At 42.9% G+C, this 24,912-nt stretch overlaps 1 protein-coding gene across 10 annotated transcripts in view; it reads left to right on the top strand.

The window, feature by feature from the left end:
- The window catches only part of LRP1B (LDL receptor related protein 1B), a 1,420,219-nt gene that overhangs the window by 1,218,486 nt on the left and 176,821 nt on the right, over nucleotides 1–24,912 (top strand). For all 10 annotated transcript variants that reach the window (XR_008308477.1, XM_053255348.1, XM_053255339.1 and 7 more), the window contains 4 exons: nucleotides 9,099–9,239; nucleotides 14,393–14,580; nucleotides 21,639–21,822; nucleotides 23,107–23,192. Coding sequence is in view for 9 of the 10 variants with exons in the window: in XM_053255348.1 (XP_053111323.1) it covers nucleotides 9,099–9,239; nucleotides 14,393–14,580; nucleotides 21,639–21,822; nucleotides 23,107–23,192 (599 nt within the window). In the remaining variant the exon portion in view is untranslated. The remainder of the gene's footprint in view (nucleotides 1–9,098; nucleotides 9,240–14,392; nucleotides 14,581–21,638; nucleotides 21,823–23,106; nucleotides 23,193–24,912) is intronic.

Here is a 24,912-nt window from a genome sequence, read left to right as displayed (position 1 = left end):
ATGTGCAGTGCCAGTTCTTGCATTTGGCAAGAAAAAGACAACTCCTGTGATCAAATTACAAGACTGGTAAATGAGACCTACTATTAAGTAAGGATGTGCGAATCTATTCAGGTACACTACCTGAATTTGGGTGATTTGTGGACAAAACAAATTGCCCCTGTGCTAGCTGGCCAGATTTGGGTCCAAAACAAATCACCCAGATTTCGGACCTGAAAGATTTGTAGATTCAGACCTCCATTTTGTGGTGGTCTCTCTTGCTGTCTCACACAAGAGAGATTACACAAAACTTTCCATTTTGTGTCAGGAATTTTTGTTTAAAATCCTGCCCTCCCAAGCTTCAGATTGGTAACTTACAGTGTGCAACAATTGGCTGGCTGATTCTCCCCTGGTTCCAGATTGGCTCCTTTCCATTCAAATCTTGTGTTGCCAGGGATGATTGACCCTGCATTAGCTAGGGGAAGGGTCAAAGAAGGGACAAGGGAGAGGAGAGTTTGAAGGAGGGATTTTCAAATATACTTAAAGAGGCAGCCAGCCACCATTCTGCTTTTCTGCCTCGTGGGAGAAGAGAGAGAGTGAGAGCCGGAGCTTTGCCTGTCCGCAGCCTGGAGTGGATTTTCTGCTTTTGTTCCTGCTTTCCTGATTGAGGAAAAGAGAAGAGAATGTTTTCCATCCCTTCCTGCTGCTGAGAGAATCACTGCCTGAGCCTGCTGTCTGTGTGAATCAATTTGGGTACAAAACGATTTGTATCCAAATCTACCTGTTTCGGGAGATTTGTGGACAAAACAAATCACTCCTGTGTTGCTGGCCAGATTCAGACCCAAAACAAATTGGGGGTGATTCGATTCGGATACAAATCGAATTAAAAAATGGATTCATGCACATCCCTACTATTAAGTAGGTCTCTTAAGTTATCAGTACCAATGAGGTCATATTCCATTCCAACTCTTCTTCTTCTCTCCATTTTTCAAATCTCTCGAGTTGTCCTTATGCAATCTGTATGAATATCCAGATTCCCATAAATGACCGGATTTGACCAGACTTATTTATCCAGATTTTATCTAGCATTAGATAATTAGATTAGCATTATCATTCTATTACATTAAATGACCAGGATGCCACCATGATTTACTAGGCCCAGGCCACCCAAAATTTATTGGCAACTGTGCAGTGGATTGCTATCCCTCTTACAACATAAAATGCATTGAACAGCTATTTCCACACCGCCAGACCATACCCCCATTCCAGACTGCTTTTCTGCTTACCCTCTCACCATCCTTTCCTTCATATGTTCCTTCCTTCCCACTCCCTTCCTGGTGCGGGGGGGCCTTCCTACTCTGACAATGTTCTCTTCCGCTCTTCCTTTGAAAAGGAGCATTGGAGCAGGAATGTATACATGCCAGAAGAGTGCTGGCCATGAACATCTATCTCCATGGAATCTCTCCATGCTCTACTGGCCTCAAGGGAATGTCTTGATTCTATTAGGGTCTCCTTGCAGTGGTGACAGTGAGGAGAAGGGGCAGCAATTGTCATGTGGGGTGGTGTCTCTTCTGCTGGACCTGTATTGCCTTTGGGCCCAGTGCAGGAGGTTTTGTTCTTGCTGGGCTCTGTGCAGGAATGTAAATATCCTGAGCTTTTTCTCGAAATATGTGAATTTATTTTTGTTACTCCATACCTAATGAACTCTACATACTATTTCTAATCCCATATGATATAACTTTATCTTTGTTTATCACAAGTTAATAGTTTTTATATTCAGCAGCTCACATCCTGACTAAGACTGCACGTGCACATCAGGAAGAAGCACCTGTATTGAGGAATTCTTACTGACTGCCACAGTACCAACACTTGTGTGCTGGGGTGGAGATTTTCCCTAATCTTCCCTTCTCCTGAAAGTGATCTGTGGCACCCAAAAATGTCGCTGAGGACTGCACTATCCTTGGGGGGCATATTTTTGGGTGGCTTGGAGGGAAGGAGAGATTGGCAAGGAGAGACTGGCCAAAATCCTGTCTCTTTGTGATCACCATTGCTGAATTAGAAGAAGCTTTCCACTGCACTAGTGCATCTCACATAGTATGTGTGCAACCTTAGGATGTCACTCAGTGTGCATCTCTTTATTCTTTGCTGTATGCTTAGATTCAACAAATTGATATTCTGCCTTTATGACCGGGTATATTTGTAAGTATTAGTTGAATTATTTGAATAAAAACCATGGAAGTATACCTTTAAATTGCATCAAACAGTATTATTTTGGGCTGACTTAGGTAATATGGGGGATGGGGGAGGGGGGGCTTCTCTTATTCATTTATTTGATTTATATACTGCCCTTCCTAAAGTGTCTCAGGGCAGTTTATGTTAAAATAAAAAATACATAACAATTAAAATAAAAAAAACAATTAAAAGCAGATTAAAAATACAATTAAAACTAAATACCATTAAAAGCTAGGCTAAAAAGATGGATCTGTAAGGCTATCCTGAAGGCTTCCGAGGAAGACAATCCTCTTATATCCATGGAGAGCATGTTCCACAACTTAGGGGTGACAACGGAGAAGGTCTGATTCCCAGATTGCCAGCAGATGACCCGGTGGCACCTGAAGACATACCCCTCTTGATGATCTCAATGAGCAGTAGGGATCTTGTAGAGAAAGGCACTCTTTCAGGTAACCTGCGCCTAAGCCATTCAGGGCTTTCTTTCTTTCTTTCTTTCTTTCTTTCTTTCTTTCTTTCTTTCTTTCTTTCTTTCTTTCTTTTATATTTTTGATTTCTATACCACCCTTCCAAAAGTGGCTCAGGACGGTTTACATAGAGAAATATTAAATAAATAAGATGGATCTCTGTCCCCAAAGGGCTCACAATCTACAAAGGTAATAACCAGCTTTTTGTACTTTGTCCGGAAACATAGCAGCAGCCAGTGCAACTGTTTAAAGACAGGCATAATGTGGTCTCTCTGGAATGACCCAGAGACTAATCTGGCTGCTGCAGTTTGAATTTCCGAAAGGCAGCCCTACATTGCAGTATTCAATGCGCTGAAGGTTACCACTGAAGGTTACCAGCTGATTTACCATTGTTTTCAGGTCCTTCTCCTCAAGGAATGAGTGGAGTTGTCAAATCAATCACACCTGATAAAAAGCGCTTCTGACCACAATCTCAACCTGAGGCACCAGGATGAGACCCAGTTACAAGAGCACTCCCAAGCTATGAACCTGTTTTTTCAGGGGGAGTGTAACTTTGTACAGAAGAGGAAAGTTATATCCCATCTAGCAGGTTACAATCCCCAACAATGAGCACTCTTAGCTTGCTTGGATTCAGCTTCGGTTTATTATTCCTCATTCAGTCAACTACTGCCTTTAGGCAGGAATTTAAGAGGCTAACACCATTTCCTGATATTGATGACAAGGAGAAATAGATTTGGGTGTCATCAGCATATTGATAATACTCAGCACTAAATCCCCTGATGACCTCACCTAGAGGTTCATGTAAAGGTAAGATAAGGTGTGCCATCAAGTCGATTTTGACCCCTGGTGCCCACAGAGCTCTGTGGTTTTCTTTGGTAGAATACAGGAGGGGTTTACTATTGCTTCCTCCTGCGCAGTCTGAGATTATGCCTTTCAGCATCTTCCTTTATCGCTGCTGCCCGATATAGTAGTAGCGGGGATTTGAACCAGCAACCTTCTGCTTGTTAGTCAAGCATTTCCCCACTGCACCAGATGTTAAAAAACATTGATGACAGTATGGAGCCCTGAGGGACTCCATATAGTAGCTCCTGATTTGGTTGCTGAGCAATCCAAAAGAATCAAAAGAGTCATACTCCCTCTGTCAATTCCTTGGTGAAGGTCATCTATCAGGCCAACCCTATAGCCCACTCTAAAGCCAGTTTAAAATGGGTCTAGATAATCAGTTTCATCCAAGACCACTTGGAGCTGGTCAGCCACCAATCATCTTATCCAACCATGGGAGGATGGAGACTGGCCTATAATTATCTATCACCAGGGGATCTAAAGTGGGCTTCTTAAGAAGGGGTCCAATCACCACCTCCTTCAGACAAGATGGCATCCTGCCCTTCCTCAGTGAGGTATTAATGATATCAATTAGGCCAGCTCCAACAACCTCCCTGCAAGATGAAATCAGCCATTTTGGACAAGGATCCAAAGAACAGGTGGTAGGACATACTGCTCCAAGCAGCTTGTCCACATCCTTAGGAGTCACAAACTGAAATTGATCCAATCCAATCTCGCTAGAGGGAGGAATTGCTGGACACCACTGTTCTCTCTAAGGCATGCACACATGCACGTGCTCACGATTTTTTGTGAGCTATCAGAAACAGCTCTGCTGGACAAGAACTTGTAGATGCAATACGTGCAGAATAAAATTGCTGCACATATTGTGGCGCTCTTACCACTGGACTTCCAGGCCAAAGTCCAGGACCTCCACAGCCCCTGCCCCCCCCATCCTCTTTAGTCTGTCCCGGCTGGTGTGGTCACCTGGATGAGCATGATGATGCTTAATTTGTGTGTGTGGGGGGGGGGAGAGGCTTCCAAAGGCCTTTAGGTCCAGGCTCCAAAATTGCCTAGGTACACCTCTGATTGCCATAGCATATGCCTTCAGATGGGCAGATTGGCATAGTACATGCTGTCTATCTGCGGATTCACCATCCACAGATTCGTGTGTTCACAGTAAGCTAATAGACATCCGACCTTGGCATATGCAGCGGGGGGAAGGGGGAAGGGTTAAACTCACATATCTGTGGGTAGGGGGTCACTGGAAATGACCTCGAGGTCATTTCTGGCCACCATTTTCAGAAGAGCCATTTTGTGGCTCATTTGTTTTAAAAACAAAAAGAGATTTTTTTTCTGGATTTGGGGGACTTTGGGGCTTGAGGGGCAACTCACTTGACTGAGAAAGGCCCTCAAAGTATGGTAGGACACTATTTGGCCTACTTTCTCAGAGTTTCCCCCCCAAATTTTCAGTGCAATTTTTGAAGTCTGGGAACCTAACCCTCATGATCCCATTTACTTCAGTACTTCATTATCTGCTGTAATCTGGGGACAGGGATTTGCTGTAATCTGGGAGCAGTGCCGCAGCCATGCACGGCCTTCTGGAAAGTGAATGCTGTGCCTGGAAAAGTGGTGGGTTGGTGGAGGAACAGGTAAGGACCTGCTCACCTGATTTTTAAAGGAACAGATCCCCATCGCGCCCATGGCTGCCGAGCTCGTTTGGACACTCCCTAGCAGGAACTGAACCTGCGCAGATAATGAAGTCTACCTGTACATACAGACAGTTCAGATTCTTAAAAGTAATTTGTTAAGTATTACATATAAGTGTATCCCCTCTGCCTCCCCCCCCCTTTTTTTTCTGGAAAAATTCCTACCTACCAATAGCTTTAAAACTTCTGACCATTTTTCTTACATCAGACATCCTCCAATATATAGGGTCTAAAATGAGATATTTTAAAGGATTAAGTGATGTGATAAAGCCTGGAGAATAATTAAGATGAGAAGATGTAGTTTATTAGCCACTGTATTGCTAGTTGGTTATTTTATATATATTGTGTATTATTCATGTAGGTTTAAATTAAGTCCTAAAAGCTATCAGATATTTATGGTATTTCAAGAGCTTTTAATGAATGCTACTAGGTGTGAATTTGAAATGAATGTAGTTAACATGGTGCTTAATTCCCCTTTGCTTACTAATACATAGCTCATTAATGGAAATAGTGTGAAAGTATTCTGTTTTCAGTTTAAAACTCTATAAACCAAAAACGTTTATTTTTCTTCAATATGTTTACAGCAATGAAATGTTTCCTATAAGCTGCTCTGTCACAGGATTTTATCGTTTTTTGGCCACAGCTATTTTAGAACCATGCAAAGACTTTGCCCACAGAAACCAAATGATATCAAATGACTATTTTTATAGTCTTGCCTCATTTGCTATCTGAGGTTTATGTAGGCCAAACTTCCTATTCATTATCAGAACTGCCATTTTTTTTTATTTCAAGAGAAAAGAAAATCCTCATTAGAGGAAATCAAAAGCCCCAGTTGAAATCAGTGTCTTGATGGTTTGCAACCTCTGAGAGGATACTTGAGGGAATACATTAAAAGAAGAGGAACTTTTATCCAATAAAGATATTGATTTATTCAAGAGCAGACTTCAGTGTACAGACAGGGAACATATTCCTACAGAATCCAGTCTTCATAGCAAGGTTAATTTTCTTTATTATTCTAAGGATTATTTTCCATTGTGAATCACAAATGGGCACCATGTTTTACAATATACATCAGGATGGATCTCCAGTGCACTGACATTCTAAGGGTGGGTTCCCACATTAAATCAATCATAAAGTAATTGTAAACATAAAGTAATCATAAAGTAATCATAAAGTAATCACAAATCATTGCTTATCTCATAATTAAAATACTCAAAATGGCAACCAACTTGGAAAGTGATAAGATCCACTTGAAAAAGATCTCTGGGAGCTAAAGCTAACCAATTCTTTGTGAACTAAGATTATTTATTCATTCATTCATTTAATGTATATACCACCTGACTTCAAAGGCTCTAGGCTGTTCACACAATTTAATCTAAATCATGGGGGAAGGACTATCATGAAATTCTACTCAAACTGGAAAATGTATATATCTAGATTTAAGCCAAAGAATATCCTGTTGTCTTCTACTGAGGCAGGATTCAAAAAGCATAACATATTAGTTTATAATATCCTGAACATAGCATGCAACAAGTACAAAGCAGGACCTGTCAAGGCTAGGCATTCAAGAGTTCAGTTTCGTGAAGGACCAGGAATATGTTAAGATGACAATAGCAAGCTAGCTGCGCTATACTTTATAACTCTAGACCTAGCTATTTTTCAAACCTAACATTAAATGAACAGGTACGCATACTGATATGATGCCACAGCACTGCCACAGAAACTTGCTTTTTGGTGTAAACCTTCATATACCAATATCCTGGGCAATCATAACACTCTTGGATTCAGTTGTAATATATGGGAAGTCTCAAATATCTTGCTTGGTAGAAGAATGGCACAAGGAGAAATTTATTCCTGTCATTTTCTCCTCCTTGGGTTTTTCCATAGCAGTCTAAATTGTATCCTCTAAGACCAGGCATTCATTCATTCATTCATTCATTCATTCATTTATAAGTTACATGGCATAATTTTATGAATGAATTGTGTTAGACATTTGATGGTTTCTAATTACATTGTTACAGAATATATAGCTTTGTTTTAAGGCATTAGCAGTCAGTTAATTCATTTGGAAGGGTAACCTGAGAATTGTGAGAGGTTTAGTCTTGGATACAGAGAGATGTCTTAACTCTGAAGTTCAAGTGCTCTGTCTCTGTCTGCTGACTGGAAAGAACACCCCACAACAAATGGTATAAAATCATTTGAAGAAAGTGAATTAACAGGTATTCAATTTCTACTTCCTTTAAGGGAGCATTATTAATACTCCTCTAAAATTTCTGCAGACGAAAACTTTACATTCTCCTAGCAAAACCATTTTTGTGTGTATTTCTTAAAATTATGAATTGATTTCTAAATTGCACAAGAGATTTGATACTTTGCCTGGATGTAGACACCAGTCTTAAATTGACCATACTGAAATCTTTTGAAAATAAGTGGCTATGTATTACTGTAGAAAATAAATGAGTTAAGAATCGTCATCACTCTATGTGGCTATGTATTAATGTGGCTATGTATTACTGCAGAAAATAAGTGAGTTAAGAATTGTGATCACTCTACTCTAAAAAGCCTAGAACTCAGAAATCTGTACACCTTTAAACAGATTTTTTTTAATGTTATATGAAAGAACTTCAGATTTTTCTCTGCAGTATTCTAGGCATCATCTGTCCAACCCACAACAATGCTATGCTGTGAGACTCACCTCTCTCATACCCCACAAATCCTGGCCAGATCTGGGATCTATAAGCTACTAGATTCTGTTAGAAAGATTTGGAGGGGGGATCATTCATCTACCCCATCCGCGGCAGTGGAAGTGCAGATGTAAGGAAAACACTGGCAATTAATATTGTCTGGAGGCATGGAGTTAAAGTTCTAAATAAAGTAGTATATTTAGGAATACATCAGAGAAATAGGAAAGGTCTACATGCCTTGCTGCTTACTCCACCGGGAAGGAGAAGGGAGATAGAAGTCGTCTGCTTCTCAGGTTAGAGAAACAGTCTAACAAAGGGGAAATAGAGTAGAGACAGTGTAGTCAGAGAGGGGATTCCCTTGCTCACTATCTCCACCCCAGTGCCCCTAGTGGTCAATAGAGTTGTTGGTGCCAAGAGTTGATGCCATCAGGAGCTGCATCTCCAACAGATTTTGCTGCCAAAATCTGAAACCAAAAGTGGTTCCAATAGTCCCTGACCAGGAATTGTAAGCACTGTGTGCCTTATTCCCTAGCTGAACTCTGTTCTTCTGGGTCAGAGTAGTTGCATCAGTCTTAGCTATAAAATAAGATACTGTGGCCCCTGAAGTTCCTTTTTACTGAAGCTTACTGAAAGTGTTCCTTTTGGCCACCACAGTGTAATTAAAAGGAAGAACAACACCAGGTGTAGGCTAGGCTCTAGACCCCAAGTATGCCTGATGTCTGCATTAGCTGAGAGCGTATCTGCATAGCAGATTTAGAAGCAAAGTTCTATGGATCAGACCTTATACATAAAGATAAATGATAAACCTGTACTATAAAGGGACAGAATTAAACACATTTAAACATATGTTTTAGCCAAGCATTGTTTCACAGGGTCCTTGGTAAATTGCCTTCCATGGCCTCTTCTCCTACTTGGTTAGGCCCCAAGAGAGTCATTCTGTCACCACCTTATAAAGGCTATTGGCACAGAGATGGTATCAGCAATCATCAGAGAGCCCGCTTGAAGACCCTTGGCAGCTGGCCTACAGTATTGACCCCTGACTCCAGTGCTGAATTTGCATAGAATATTTGATACAGATATGCTTATGTATTAGTTATATATGTATGTATAGGATGTATATGATACAAATATTGTAGGAACCTTATTTTGAAAAGTTTATTAAATTGTACATTGTATTAAATGTACAGTATGAATTTCTATCACTCTGCTTCTAGGATATCGTCACTGTAATCCTGGAGAATTCAGATGTGCTGATGGGAGGTGCCTCTTAAACTCTCAGTGGCAGTGTGATGGAGATTTTGATTGTCCAGATCATTCTGATGAAGATCCAATTAACGTGAAATGCAAAAGTGCAGGTTCAGCTTTTTAAATATATGTACAATTTTTCTTTTACTTCAAAAGTACTTTCCTTTTTAAAAAGTGTGTTCCTTTTTAAAAAGAAAAAGAATAATGGCTTACAATCCAGACTAGAATTGTGCTAGCTTAAGGACATTGTGTAGCAGTGATACACAAAGAAATGAGCCTCTGCTCCAGATAGTGGCACACTAGCAGATGTACTACCACTAGTGGGAGCAGAATTGATGGCCCAGAGAGTGGTGCTTGAGAATATGTTGTTGTTGTACCTTTTCCTAGCCACCCCTGTGCAGGCAGCGGCAGAATCAGTGGCCCTGTTCATGTTTCTTAGTAGTCAGCTGCTGCCAGTCATTGCAGCAGCTTGCCACAGGGACTGCAATTGAACCAACACTTCTTCAAAATATAATTCAAAAGAGAAATTCAGGCTTAATCCACGGAGAAACTGAAATCCCAAGATTATTTTAGGGTTGCTCTCAAGTAGTAATGTTGGAGAATTTTCTCAAACCGTTTCTCCACAAACAGTACCTCTCTGCTGTTGTCCAAACAAGCATGACAATTTTTTCAGTAATAACAACAACAACAAAATTCAACCATCCCAGGTCCTCGGGAAAGACTCGATGTCTGGATAAAACAAACAAGTCAATAACACCTGTCTGACTGTGTAAACAAGAAATAATAATAGTAATAATAATAAAGATGCTAGACTGTAAGACCAGGAAAATAATGACCATCAATCATGCTCTGCACCCCTGCAGTGATGTAGATAGGCTATACCTCCCTCGCAGCTCAGGTGGAAAAGGAATGCTGCAAGTCCATCAAACAGTAGAGGAGGAGAAAAGAGGCCTTGAAGAATATATGAAGGACAGTGAAGAAGATGCACTTAAAATGGTCAAGAACAAGAAACTATTCAACACCAATGAAACAAAGCAGGCATACAAGAAAGAACAAGTCAAGAACCGAGCAGAAAAATGGAAAAATAAGCCACTGCATGGTCAATATTTGCACAATATAAGTGGAAAATCAGACATCACCAAGACCTGGCAATGGCTTAAGAATGGCAACTTGAAGAAAGAAACAGAGGGTTTAATACTGGCTGCACAAGAACAGGCACTAAGAACAAATGCAATAAGAGCAAAAGTAGAAAAGTCAACAACAAACAGCAAGTGTCGCCTTTGTAAAGAAGCAGATGAAACAGTGGACCACCTAATCAGCTGTTGTAAAAAGATCGCACAGACTGACTACAAACAAAGGCATGACAAGGTAGCAGGGATGATACACTGGAACATCTGCAAAAAATACAAGCTACCTGTAGCCAAAAATTGGTGGGACCATAAAATTGAAAAAGCTGTAGAAAATGAAGAAGCAAAAATATTATGGGACTTCCAGCTACAAACAGACAAACATCTGCCACACAAAACACCAGATATAACTGTAGTCGAGAAGAAAGAAAAAACAGTTAAAATAATCAACATAGCAATACCAGAGGATAGCAGAATGGAAGAAAAAGAAATAGAAAAAATCACAAAATACAAAGATCTACAAATTGAAATTGAAAGGCTGTGGCAGAAGAAGACCAAAATAATCCCAGTGGTAATTGGTGCCCTAGGTGCAATTCCAAAACAACTTGAAGAGCACCTCAGCACCATAGGGGCCACCAAAATCACCATCAGCCAATTACAAAAAGCAACTTTACTGGGAACAGCCTATATTCTGCGATGATATCTATAACAGCAACATTATTGACAACTAGTATTTTTAAGCCCGTTATAATAACGGGCGCTAGCTTCCCCCCCCCCCTTTCTTACTTCTCCGTCTCTCTTGCCCCCTTTTTTTCTTGTTTTGCTCTTCTTTCTCCCTTATTTAGTTTTTACATACTTATGAGGCTATTTTTTGAGTAAATAATATTCTTTATTGGTGCCACATGGTCTCTCTATTATGAGAAGTTTTTTTTCCCCTTCAAGTTTCATAAATTTGTGTTGGGCCTTGGAATTAGTTACGTCATGGTTCAACTACAATTTACATGGTGATGTTTTTTTGTCCCTTTTGTTTTTTCGACCTTTTTCAAGGCTTATTTTAAAAATAACTTTATCTTATTGATGAGCAAGCAGTGCTCTAAGCAGTGCATCTCCCCTCAACGTCTTTTTGTCTGTTTTTCTGGCCAGCAGTCGTGGAGGGGTAAAGAGTGGGTGCTTTGTAATTTCTCCTGTACTCGCGATCTGAGGTGATTTCTGGTGGCAACCCCTAATGCACTGAGGACAAAACTCAAAGGAGGGTGGGGAGGGGTAGAGAAAAGGCTTCCCTTAACACTCACACAAAGCGATTTTCTAGCAGTTCGGAGAGAGAGCCAGCATTTGAAGCAGACGTGTGCGCAGCACTCAACAGGGAGGGAAGGAGGTGATCACCAGATTCTCCTCCTCCGTGCGGGGCTATCGCTCTGCTGAGGAGAGGATGGAAGTGGGGCTGGGAGCCTCTCACTTCCCTCAAACCCAAGGATGAGTTGAGCGGAAGCCAAGGGACAGCCCCGCCCCCTTTCCTGCACGGAACAACCATGCGCTCCCAGCTTTGGCTGTCGCTGCCTGTGGCTGCCGTGCCTGCTTGGAGAGACCACGCCAGGTGCTGTTTTCTCCTCTTGCAGGTTTTACCCCAGTAGCAGGCTCGGACTGGCTTACCAGGCAGCAGAGCAAACTCCTGGTGCCCCCCCCACGTATGGTCTCTCTTGCCCCCTCCCCCCCCCCGCCCTTGGCTGTGGGCGGGGAGTTCTTCCTGCTCCGGTTTAGAACGGAAGGGGGGGCGGGCAACAATATATTTTTTATATTTATAGTGTTGGCTCCTGGGTGGCCGGGCGGGCGGGGGGCGTTGGATCTGGCTCTGTGTGTCATGCTTCATGTCACTTTTTGTGTTGGGCATCGTGCGGCTGGTTCCCAGAAATTGCTGCCCATTGTAGTTCTTGTTGCTGTTCTCCTTGTTCTGCCGTTCCGGGGCCGCCGCCGCTGTTTCTTCTCTCCCCACGTCCGGACTGAGTGCCGCCCCCGCCGCCCATAGTGCCGCCCGCCCCCTCCGACTCTCCCTTCCTTGAGGCCGGTCCGGACCCTATGCCGCTGCCTCTGCTATCCTTGTGGCCCTCTCGCCGTGGCGGCTGCCGCCACCATCGGGGCCAGTTGCCCCGCCGGGCCTCGCCAGCACTCTTTTCCCGCGCATGCCCAGAACGGCCCAAAAAGACACGGGCAGCACGGCCGCATGCTGAAGGGTTTTATGGTATAGGATAAAATTCTGGCATCCCAAGTCCTTGGGAAGGACTCGATGTCTGGATAAAACAAACCAATCAATAACACCTGTCTGACTGTCTAACAATAATAATATATTATAATATAATCCCCTGAAACAGCACTTGTATGATCATGCATTCAGCTTCCATTTGTGGTAGCGTAACAGAGGCACGTATTTACTAGCACAGTACTAATCTGGATGTAGCCCACTGTCCATATAAGTGTTTGTGTTCGTTGAGCTACAGACCAGTTGTTGCCTGGAGGGGAGGGGTGGCGAGAGGCACCTTTAAGTATAAATTAGAAGACGCTTACCTCCTCTCCAGCTGCACCTGTGAACTGCTCCGAGCTACAGTGGCCGCCAAGCACTCCCTGCAGCAGGGGATTAGCTCTACCACTCACCTGGTTTCCGCAGAACTGATCCCCCATTGGTGGCCAGGTGAGTAAAGGAGGCAATCCCCTGCTGCAGGGAGTGGTGGGTGGCGCCCTGTTGCTGGGAGCAGCTTGCAGGTGCTGCCAGAGTGGAGGGAAGCACCTTCTATTTTATGCTTAAAGCTGCCTCTCACCACCACCCCCAGCGGCGCCTGCACTGGCCGTTCCTGCTACTGCTACTGACATAACATGCTGAATGTTGAGGGCTTAAGAAGAGTTTAGAAAAGGTTATAGCTCTGAGTTGTCTAATCCCCTTATCCAAAATATTATTTCTCTAGCATCATATTTTGCTTTCTCTTATGTGCTCCTACTTTAGGGTGCCATTTTATCCCCTAGCCAAACACTTGAAAGCTTTTTGGTCCCAGTCAAGTTAACCTTGTGTGCAACAGTTGCACACATGATGCTGATCCTGGGGAGTTTTTCTACCAAACATGTTTAGCACTGTTGGAGGTGAGAGAGGAGCCACATAGTAGAATGGTATTTAGCAGTGCACATGCAGTGCACCATGGTTGTTGCACATCAGATGTGTGTATATGGCTGATTGCCCTTGCTATATCAGAGCACTGTTGTGGTGTTTTTTTTAAAGTTGATCTACTCAAAGAATAGAATCCACATTTGTAAGAGACTTTCTGCACTTCACTGACTATACCATCCATCATTTTCTGATATAGGTTCAATATGTGCAGTAAATTAGACTCTAAAAATATATTTAGCTGCACTCCTGAATGTATATATTTATAGTCTCTTTCTTAGATAGAAAAATATTTGGGCTCCCTGTAGCTGCAAATCTAGATGTCGTGCAGCAATTCAAATTACACCTGATGATTAATATCATTGGCTCATGCTGGATTTTTATTTTCAGTAATGATTTCAGGTAGTGTTTTGAAATAATCTACCTGCCCATTGATATGTTATTTAAAAAATCTCGAATGTTATTTTTATTCAAACTGGCTTATGGTAATTAAGGTTTGGGTAGAATAATTACCAAATTGCTACCTACTTTTAGATCTTAGAATATGGTAGAACAATATTATGTCTTGTTAAAATTTGTTGCTTGTGAGGATTAATTTGATAATGGCAAAATATATCCAATATTGTGCCATTATCAAATTAATCTATATTAATATCATTATGAGAGATCAAGTTGAAGAAAAGGGAAAAAAAGCAGTAATGGTATTTTTTTGAAGAGTATTTGATCACAGTATGCTCCTGAATAATTGTAGTTGTTTCAGGTTTGTTGGTGCAATTCACATGTCACTGAAATCAGTGGCAAACTTCCTCTAGTTGTTAATGTTGTTGTGTTGTGCACCACATGTAAGCAGACTGTGAAGGAACTGCATTTTCACTGACCTATGCCCTGTTCATAAATTAAGCTGGTCTACTTTCAAATAAAATGTCTTGATATATTCCTTGCATTTCATTTGTCTCCTTTCTTCCCCCCCCTTGTTTCTTTTTTTCAGAACAGTCATGCAACAGTTCCTTTTTTATGTGTAAAAATGGCAAGTGTATTCCTCAAGAAGATGTTTGTGATTCTAAACAGGATTGTGGTGATGGATCTGATGAGAGAAACTGCCATGTTAATGAATGTTTGAGTAAGAAAGTCAGTGGGTGTTCTCAAGATTGTCAGGATCTTCCAGTTGGGTACAAGGTTGGTAGTCATGGTGTGTAAAACAGTATATTATGTCATTTTAAAATAAATAAATATGGCTTCCATATACTAGAATTTGAGACTTCCTTTAAAAGAGATAGTCCTATCAAAAGGACATAAGTCTTGTGTTCACTACCCTTTGCTGTTTTATAGTTGTACAATAATAATAACACCACTACCATTGACTCTGAGACTAATACTGGCCAACATGACTGGCAGCCCTCTGTTGACATTACGGACTTGATGGGGCGGCTGGAATGACTTGAAACTGCTTCTGGATAGCAACTAATATGCTGCTGGAATGACTTGAAACTGCTTCTGGACAGTGCTCCTTTGCATCGTTTCCAATGGAAAGTAGCACTACACTGCTTCTTGGAAGTGGTTTAAAGTTATTCCACAGCAGCCCCATCACTACACCATTGGGTGTGCTTATAAGTTACACAGCAGCCCCAAAAGGTCCCTACCATCAATGGAGGTCTTCAGCCATGTCAGCAGCTACCTTTTTCTTTTATTTATTTAATTTGAGTATTTCATAGCCCACTTTCTGAATAGCCCATTTCCATAGCCCACTTTCTGCATTAAAAATGCATTCACAGTGTTGTACAACATTATAAAAACACAACAGTAAACATCAATTTAACAATCAATAAAAACCAGCAGTAAACGGCAATAGCAGCAGCACAAGAACAACTAAAACAGCAATAAAATTAAGCTCCAACTGCTTGCCTGAATAAAAATGTCTTACCCGTATGAAGACTGAAAGAGAGGGAATATGTCACATTTCACCAGGGAAAGTATTCTGCAATTGAAGCATCACCAGCAAAAGATGGCTGTGTCCCTCGTACACACCAGTCATATTTCCAGTGGTGACAGCCCAGAGTAGAGCTTCTGTAGCTGCTTGTAGGTCTTCCATATCTATAAATATGATTTTAAGGAAAGCAAAATAACATAGGCTTTAGAAAGTGAAATGAATCTACATTATGGTTATTAGTTCTGTGCAGTCATGTCTGAGCAAGAGGCATGTTGAATGCCTTCTGTTGAGTACTATAGGAAAGAGTTCTGTCACAACCAGAGGGACCCCGGTCAGTCACAACTCCTACTAACATCCCTCCTGTCATGACAGAACTCTGTCACAATTCCGACATACCGGTTGGACCCTACAGTGGAAAAGAGAGGTCTCCTCTCAGCTTAGAGGCAGGTTTTCTTTCCTTAGTTGGGATTTAAGTTAAAGGTGTTTTCCCTTTTTAACATTTAAATCCCAAATTTAAATACCAAAATAATTTCCTTTAACTTTTAAATCCCAACCAGACAAAAAGACAAAAGAGAATATGCTGTTCAGCTGAGAGGAAAATTCTTTTTCACCTTCCAAGTTGAAGGGAAAAGACTTTAACACGTAAATCCCAACAGAATGTCTGAAAATTGTTAGATTTTCAATCTGACCAAACAGTTTCGGGAGGGATCATGTCAATCCCTCACATCATTTTTCCTGTTGGGTCAGATTAGAGCCAACAGTTTTCAGTGTGCAAAGGCCTCATGGCTAGGTCTTTCTTCCAATCAAAGCAGAACGAAGAACTTCCATAATTCAAGATCAAAGACAGTCTCCACTGGTCCAGTCCTCCAGCTTAGTTTTTAAGCACAAAGGCCATTAACTAAAGTTTTTAGCAGGGAGAGAAATAAAGAAGAAAGACTGACTGTACATTGGGGAAGTAGTAGTAAAAAAACATATCCCAATCTAGTGGGTTAATATGGCAATTGTCTTCAAAATAATGTATCCCCCCCCTTTATTTCATTATTATTTTCTTAAATTTTAAAATCCCACCATTTTTCTCTGAAGGAATTTAGCTCATAGGAAAAACAATAATACAATTAATACAATTTAAAATTACAAAATAGCATAATATAGACTATCGTTTGAAATAGTCAGTAGCAGAAAATATGAAAAATAGCACCAGTCAACAAAATGAATGGCTACATTGAATGGCTGGCAGTTAAGCAACACTCAGTGACTTATTTCTGTGACACACAGTGGGCTACAGAGAAAAATCACCTCTCCCACCGCTCACATGATGGTACAGCATTACTCTGGAATGCAGCACTGCCACAGCAGTGCAGTATTAATCTGGATGTCAGCCAGTAGGTTTTTTTTCATTAAACATTAGCAATACAATGCTAATGGAATCTAGATGTGATTGTACAAGTACATCAAGATTATGTTTTGCATTGTCACTTCATCTGCACATATGTGCTAGGAACATTGGTAAGTTGCAAGTGGCGGAAAGTGAAAAGTGCAGCAAACTGCATATGTGTAACAGTATGAACAAAGTCTGGATAAAGGTCGCAGATCAGAAAAATTTATTAAGTGTCTACATGCCAAGGACTTAAGCATTCAACATATTCCATTTCCCCCCTCATTTCTATAGTTTGTACAATTACTTGTAATTCTGGGATGTCTAGTGTCTTCAGAACCCTTGAAGAGACAGAATCTTTTCCCCTTGTGGAAGATGGATAGGAATTATTGTGCTATATGCTCCTCTGGCTATGCCTGGGAGAGAATGCAGAAGCAGCCATTGTTTGGGGAGAGCCCCCAATCCAAGCAATCTCAAATGTATACCTTTAAAAAAAATCCTGAATAGTTGAAATGGAATATCTTGGACTGCATAGTTCTTGCAATTATTAAAAAAAATGTAAGAATGTGTTGCCTTCTCTAGAAGTATCTAGGGAAGGCAGTATTCACTATTAGGGATGTGCATGGTCCGGACCAGTCCGGACCGGCACCGAGGGGGGGTCTACCTTTAAGGGCGGGGGGGTAGAACTTACCCCTCCCGCCGCTCTTCCCCCTCCGGCGCTGTAGTTTAAAATGAAGTTTTTGGGGCGACAGTGTTCCTTGCTGCCGCCCCTACCCCTGTCGTCACCTGGAAGTCTCTGTAATAGCAGTGCGCATGGCGGCGCGCGCGCACATGGCGGCGACAGGCGCGCACGTGCCGCCACGCGCACATGCGTGCTGCTATTACAGAGACTTCCAGGCGACGACGGGGGTAGGGGCGGCAGCGAGGAACCCTGCCGCCCCCAAAAACTTCGCTTTAAACTACAGTGCCGGAGGGGGAAGAGTGGCGGGAGGGGTAAGTTCTACCCCCCCGCCCTTAAAGGTAGACCCCCCCTCGGTGCCGGACTGCCAGACCGGTCCGGTTCCGAACCGGTTCGGAGGCCTCCAACATGGCCTCTGGACCGGTTCGTGCACATCCCTATTCACTATACACATTTAGGAAACTCTTCGCTGAGAGAGAGGGTCAAATTGCTAATATACCAAGGGGAAAATATAGCTTCCCATGCCAGCCCTCTGTAACAAACAGGTAACAAGATTATATGGCTGCTCCTAAACAACCACTCCCACACACATTTTCTTTTTGCTTTCTTCTATTTATCCTTAGTTGTTTTAAACAGAATCAGAAAAGAAAGATTTCAACAAGAAACAGAAGCAAAGTGTCCCACCGTCTTCTACACTATCTCCATGACTGCTCCCACTCCCATGATATACTAGTCAACCCCAGTGCTGTCCTTAGGGCATGGCAAGAAGGGTTACCACCCCAGGCCCTGCTTTTTAAACTCCCATTAGAATTAACTGGAAGGTGGCCCTGCACTGGCTGATTTGCCCCAGGCCCTACATGCCGCCAGGGCTCTCTAAGGACAGCCCTGGTCAACACACCAAAATTGGCTTCTCAGCTCAGCAGTAGTGAACAAGCTGAGCAAAGGAGGGACTATCATTTCTTTCTTCTTCACTGCCCTATTTTGGCCAGGAAAGGAGCGGGCTGGAAAAGAATACAAATTATTAGTGTAGCAATTAAACTGTCGTGGAAGAAGAACATTGTCTGACAACTTAGTCATGAAGCACCAGTGCTTCTGCAAAGTTCCATTCCACTGCTAGCTCAAAAGTGGGGGGAAATTTTGATGTGAATAGCCTCACTTAGTGCTTTGTGGGAAAGAACTATTTGAAGCTATTCACATGAACAGCCCAACCTGGGCTTGTGCAGCCCTATTGGTATAGGGCTGCTTGTTTGAAACAGCGGGATTGCGGCTGATCCCGGCACTGCCCTGCAGGGTAGCCCAGGGTTTTTGCCTGAGCTTCTACCTGGGTAGAAGGGTGTGAGCATGCCCTTCCCCCTGGATCCCCAGTCATGTGTCTGCTTGGGCTGCAGGCAGCCTGACCAGACATAGAGCCAGGCATTTAGAGCGCCTGGCTGAGGGGGGCTCCCTCAATGCACCATGCTTCTCGGGTGGTGCATTGAGGAGTATCTGGAAGCCAGGCTGTGTTTTCCTGCTCTCCAGGGTGCCCACTTGGTCCATGAATAAAAGAACATTGTCTGGGGGAAAGGTAGGAGCACTCCTGCCTCCCCCTCCAGCCCTCTCCACCCTTCTAAAAAGGTTTTGTGGACGACTTATGTGTCTCCAGAAAATATTTCCCTGAGAGTTGCATAGCCATAGGGACATTTTCTGAGGTGACACAGAAAATGTCAGCTGCAGGAAAGGGAGGTTGTTGAAATGCACATATGTACCAGTGAGCCTGTTCTCACCACCAGAGATTCCTAGGTAGGAGACGGTTAACCCAGGAATTTGTGGTCTTCTAGGGCACCAGGAGCCCTCCTGACTAGGGATGGGCCCGGACCGGTCCGGAGACCATTTAAAAAGCCTCCGGACTGGTCCGGACCTGGGCGGTCCAGTTCGGGTGGGGGGGTTTCTTTAAGAGCGGCGGGAGGGTTTACTTACCCCTCCCGCCACTTTCCCACTTGGCGCCTGTAATCTTTAGAATAATTGGGGCGGCAGGACACCAGCCACCCCCGCCGCCCCCCCCCGCAACCGGATTAGGGGCCAAATCGGCCCAAACTACTGCCGCAGCCGCCGCCGACGACCACCCACCCAACTGCCCAACACAAGGCCCGATTTCGGGCCAAGGAAGCCACCCCCCACACGGCCGATGACAGGCCGAATCGGCTCAAACTACAGCCGCCACCGCCCACCCGCCCGCCCTCCCAGCCACCCGAGTCCTCACCACAACAAGGCCCGCATCGGTCGGGCTGATCAGGGCCCCACAATTCGAAAAGGAGAGGAGCTCGCAAACAGAGCTCCTCTCTCTGCAAAGTCTCGGCCCGAACTGGGGCTTTGGGCGCAAAGGACGCCTGGGAATTCTGACGCTCTTCGGAACTCCCAAGCATCCTTTGTGCCCAAAGCCCCAGTTCGGGCCAAGACTTTTCAGAGAGAGGAGCTCTGTTTGCGAGCTCCTCTCCTTTTCGAATTGTGGGGCCCTGATCAGCCCGACTGATGCGGGCCTTGTTGTGGTGAGGACTTGGGCGGCTGGGAGGGTGGGTGGGTGGTCGTCGGCTGTAGTTTGGGCCGATTCGGCCCATCATCGCCCGTGTGGGGGGTGGCTTCCTTGGCCCGAAATTGGGCCTTGTGTTGGGCGGTTGGGTGGGTGGTCGGCGGCGGTGGCAGTAGTTTGGGCCGATTTGGCCCCTAATCCGGTCGCGGGGGCGGCAGCAGGGGTGGCTGGTGGCCTGCCGCCCCAATTATTCTAAAGATTACGGGCGCCAAGCGGGAAAGCAGCGGGAGGGGTAAGTAAACCCTCCCGCCGCTCTAAAAGAACCCCCCCCCCACCCAGTACCAGTCTGCAGTTGGCGGTTCCGTGTACACCCCTACTCCCGACCCAGCAGTTCTAAATCTGGGTAGCCCAGATCCACTACCGAAGTTAAAAGTGAGGTAGGACAAAAATGAAGCCCATCCTACCTTTTTAATTTGTTTATTTGTGCTGTCATATCATTTTAAACTGTTCTCAGGCAGTCCTGTGGCTTGTGGGGCCAGACAGCATGGAGCTGCTGCAGTACTGAGGACTGCCTTTCTGCTGCTCTCACAATGCATTGTGGGATAGCCGGAGGGCCCTGCTCCTGATATCAACAATGGGGAATGCTGCTGCAGCATTCATTTGGGCATGCAAACTGTAGAGCCAAAATGAGACTCTGGTCATCTGGAAGGCACAAGGTAGGAGCATGCCTTCCCTCCAGCCCACTCCCATATGGTCATGAGAACAGGCTCAGTATCTTTTCAGTTAGCAACGGAGAAATAGTTATAGACACAGCAATCATTTATTATTATTTATTATTTATTTTAATATTTGTACTCCGCCTCCAGTACTGCTCAGGGCAGCTCACAACAATAAAATAGAGACAATGTAAAATAAAAATAATAAAATTAACCAAATTAAGTAAACAAGTTAAAAATCAGGCTAAAACCGCAATCAGAGTTACATTTCAAATTAAAAGTTATTTTAAAAGCTAAAAATTGAGAATTATAAACACTACTTATAGATACAGCAGTCATGTCTGTATGCTTAGGGTATGCTATACATTTCACCCCAAATGCATATTTTCAGAGCCTCACTGCCTCTTCTGCTAGGAAAGCTGGACCAGGAGAGCTTGATTTCTAGCAAAAAAAGTCCAGGTTACAGACTTGTGTTTGTGATGAAAACTTGCAATGGAAATATAGAACTCCTGCTGGGGAATAAGCTGGATGTGGGAGAGTCGGAGAGGATAAGCCTCAGGGGAAGGGAGGATTAAGTGCTTTCTTCCTCTCTACCACTCTTCTAGAAACTGTACTCGCCTGGCCTACATTACAAAAAGAAAAAGAGAAAAAAAGGCAGCAGCAGCTAGGCTTTGAAGACATATGGTGGATGTGGAAAGTATAGTTTCACCCTGAGCCTCAGAAACTTGATTGACCTGTTTTCAAACAGATATGTGCTATGAAGTACTGCAAGGGTCTAAAGGACTGTATAGGTTCTCATTTCACAGAATGTTGCCAGTGTACAGTAGGCAAAAAAAGAATACTCCATTTGGAACACTGAAAATCGCCATGAGATTTTCTTTTGAAGTGGGTTATTATTAGAGGTCTGGATTCTATGTTGTTTGGATTGCAGGTGTTTAAAAGCTTTTTGAACAACTGATATCATGCTGGGGAGGACGGCAATACTAGCCTTAGTGTGCTCTGTGTATAACTTGCTTTATTTTTTCTTCTAGTGTAAATGTTGGCCTGGCTTCCATATAAAGGATGATGGCAAAACATGTGTAGACATTGATGAATGTTCATCTGGCTTTCCATGCAGTCAGCAATGTATTAATACATATGGAACCTACAAATGTTTGTGTGCAGATGGTTATGAAGTGCAACCTAATAACCAAAATGGCTGCAAATCTCTTTCAGGTATCACCATTTTTTAATACACAAAATATTTAAGCTCCAGTGTACCTATTTTAATCATAACTAGTAAGTCTCACTGAAAGCAATGGGACTTCAGTTAGTTGCAACGTATTACACTTTCCATTAACAAGCAAGCTCTCTTAGAACAACCTATTTCATATTTGAGGACATGTCTGGATGTCAGACTACACGCTGCGGTTTTGAATTCAGATACAAGTATTGCATATAAATGGAGAATATTATGGCATAGGTGAGGAGGTGTCTAAAATTGCCACTCTGTTTTAGGGCAAATCTGGAGAGTCTGCCCCTGTGAAACATCTGAGGGATTTCAAGGAAAGCAGAGAGAGTTGCTACAGGGGTAGTGACATTTCAAGGGTGGGTGTCCTGCGCATCCCTCTCCTGGACCAGACAAACCCAAATGGGATTTTCCGATCTCACAAAGAGAGATTCCTGGGTAGAAGAGGGTTAACCCAGGAATGCCTGGTCGTCTGTACCAGTGGGAGCCCAGTAGCTCTGTCACTGGGTAGCCCAGACTCACTACCCCAGCTAAAAGTGAGGTTGGACATGAGAGCCCATCCTACCTTTTCTTTTGGTTGTCTACAGCACCAGCACAATTTAGACTGTTCCAGCGGAGTCTGAAATGGCTCTGCCGTGCTTCCCAGAGTCTCTGAAAAGCTACTCCACATCCCTGGGATCAGAAGGGACTGATTTTGCCAAGCATTTGTATAACTGCAAATTTCTTAAATACTTTTCTCAGTATACTGTTTAAGTGTCCAGTATCTCAAAGTATACTCCACAGGTATAATAAATGTTGTAAAGATGTATTAACATTAAGAATATAAAACTATTCAAAGCTACTTAGCTCACTACTAGCTGAATATTGTAGTGTGAATTAATTTGAACTATTTGACAGTTTAAAATCCCCCTTTTCTTAATGTCAACTGAAATATATCACCTATTTGTTCCTTAAAAGCCAGACCAAGTAGCTGTGTTCAAATTCATTTTGAAATTGAAATTATTGTGAGTGCTAATACATTTTCTGCATTACAAAGGCTAAATTAAAGTACTCCGAAAGAGATGCTAATTGAATCTCTTGTTCAGTTTATGACGCATCGTTGATCTTACTTGAAATATTATGCTTTTAATGTTTCTTTCATCCATAACACTGTTCACAGCATGTAACATTTTATTTTTCATCACTTGTGTTTCTGCACACTATATTCATGAAGTTCCATAAATTAACTTAAAAGCTGCTAGCATAATATTATTTCATTTTCCTATATTTAGATGAAGAACCTTTCTTAATTCTGGCTGATCATCATGAGATAAGAAAAATCAGCACTGACGGATCCAACTACACTTCACTGAAACAGGTATAATTCATATTGTGGTATAAGTTAAATCTTAATACTTATTGCTTTTATGCATTTAGAGTGCATAATGAGCATAACAATTTGAGTGCTATGCACAAGTACTTCCACTGAAACCAGCGCAATTCCATGGACTTAGTTATTTCCGTATTAAGTATGTGGCATCTTCCTTAAAATCATATTTCTGAGTTGCTTTAAATATGTAGGCAGTAGTTCTATAAGTTACTATGATGCAAAATTAATGGATAACCAACAATATACTTATTAGGGATGCAATATTTAGTCAGAATCAGATAAATTAAAGCACTGATATAGTAAAAACTGACTTCTGCAACTTAGGGGAATACTGCATTACAGAGGCAATGGCTACCTAAGCCCCTCTGCTTTCCATATACTCTTTCATTTGGTTTAGAGAGAATGGCATGTGTTAGTAATGATAAGCTGCCCATCAGAGTGGGGAGGAAGGGGAAACAAAGTTGAATAATCAAAGAGATATACATCTAAGGACAGACAGGCATTTGGGCAAGTGTCTGTATCAACATGAGATGACATACAAGTCATTATCTGAAAGATGAGCAAGTCCTCTATTCATGAGTAAAGATGGATAGGACAGTAAGGATGTGCTCAGAACTAGTTTGGCACTCCCTTTATGGAGTGCCAAACCGGTCTGCCAGTGTCCAAACTGGTACGAGGGGGTTTTTTTTAGCTCCGATAGCGCATTTGTGCCATGTGCATGAGCGTTGGCTATGAGCGTGGCGATGCTGATCGGGGCTGCAAACAGGAATGCTGCAGCCCAGTGTGCCCACATTCTTGGAGGGCGCCAGTGGGTGAAAAGCAGCAGGATGAGGGCTATGAGGGAGGCAGCGCCTTCCCTGCCCCTTAAAGCTACCCCCTCCATTCACACCCTCCTGGGAGTGTACAAACTGGTTCCATGCACATCCCTGTAGGACTGGCCTTTGCAACAAGCTAGCTCTGTTTAAAATGGATTTATTAAATGTAAAACAAATCTTATGTTCTTATAATGTTTGAATTGTTACTTTGCTGGTTTTACTTTTGATCAACCATGTACAAGATTGCAGCCTAACCTAAGCCTTAGATGAGGTTAGTGATCAAGATTGAGAGTTTAGTGTTGAAATACATTTTTTAAGAAAAAGATTGACAAACTACTGACTCCACAGCTGTTCTCAGCCTGCCGAGGAAGACGATTGGAACTGAAAGACCAAGTGAAAAGTGTGGTTATATGGAAGCTAAGTTGTAAATGAGCAGAGTATTGCCACATTTGCATGTAACGCAGAACCGCAGGTCCAATGGACCCATAGTTCCACTCCCCCACACTCTGCCCTTCTGTCTGCATACGCACATAACAGACAGGAAGCTTTCTGCAATCAGGAAGACTGCAGTGAGGAGGAGGAAATGACTGTGTGGGCTTCCTTCTTGAGTGAAGGAAAGCCCCGGCAGCCAATCACAGCTGGAGTGAGGGAGGAATTTCTTCCCTCAACTCTGGTTGCAACAGAGTAAGACTGTGGTACAGCATTCGGACAGAATGCTGGCACTGCCAAACTGCTGCAAACACCACTAAAAACCAAAGTGGAGGTCTCAGAAGAAGAAAAATGATACTTCAAATGGGAGTCTCAGAAGAGAAACCTCAGGTCACTTTGGGGTTTTAATTTCAGTTCCGTGCATTTATTTATTATTATTTATTTAGTGCATTTTTATACCGCCC

Source organism: Hemicordylus capensis, chromosome 1 (assembly GCF_027244095.1).
Source record: "Hemicordylus capensis ecotype Gifberg chromosome 1, rHemCap1.1.pri, whole genome shotgun sequence".
Classification (NCBI taxonomy): Eukaryota; Metazoa; Chordata; class Lepidosauria; order Squamata; family Cordylidae; genus Hemicordylus; species Hemicordylus capensis.
The sequence above is the reverse complement of the archived record's forward strand: the minus strand, read 5'-3'. Positions and strand labels throughout refer to the sequence as shown.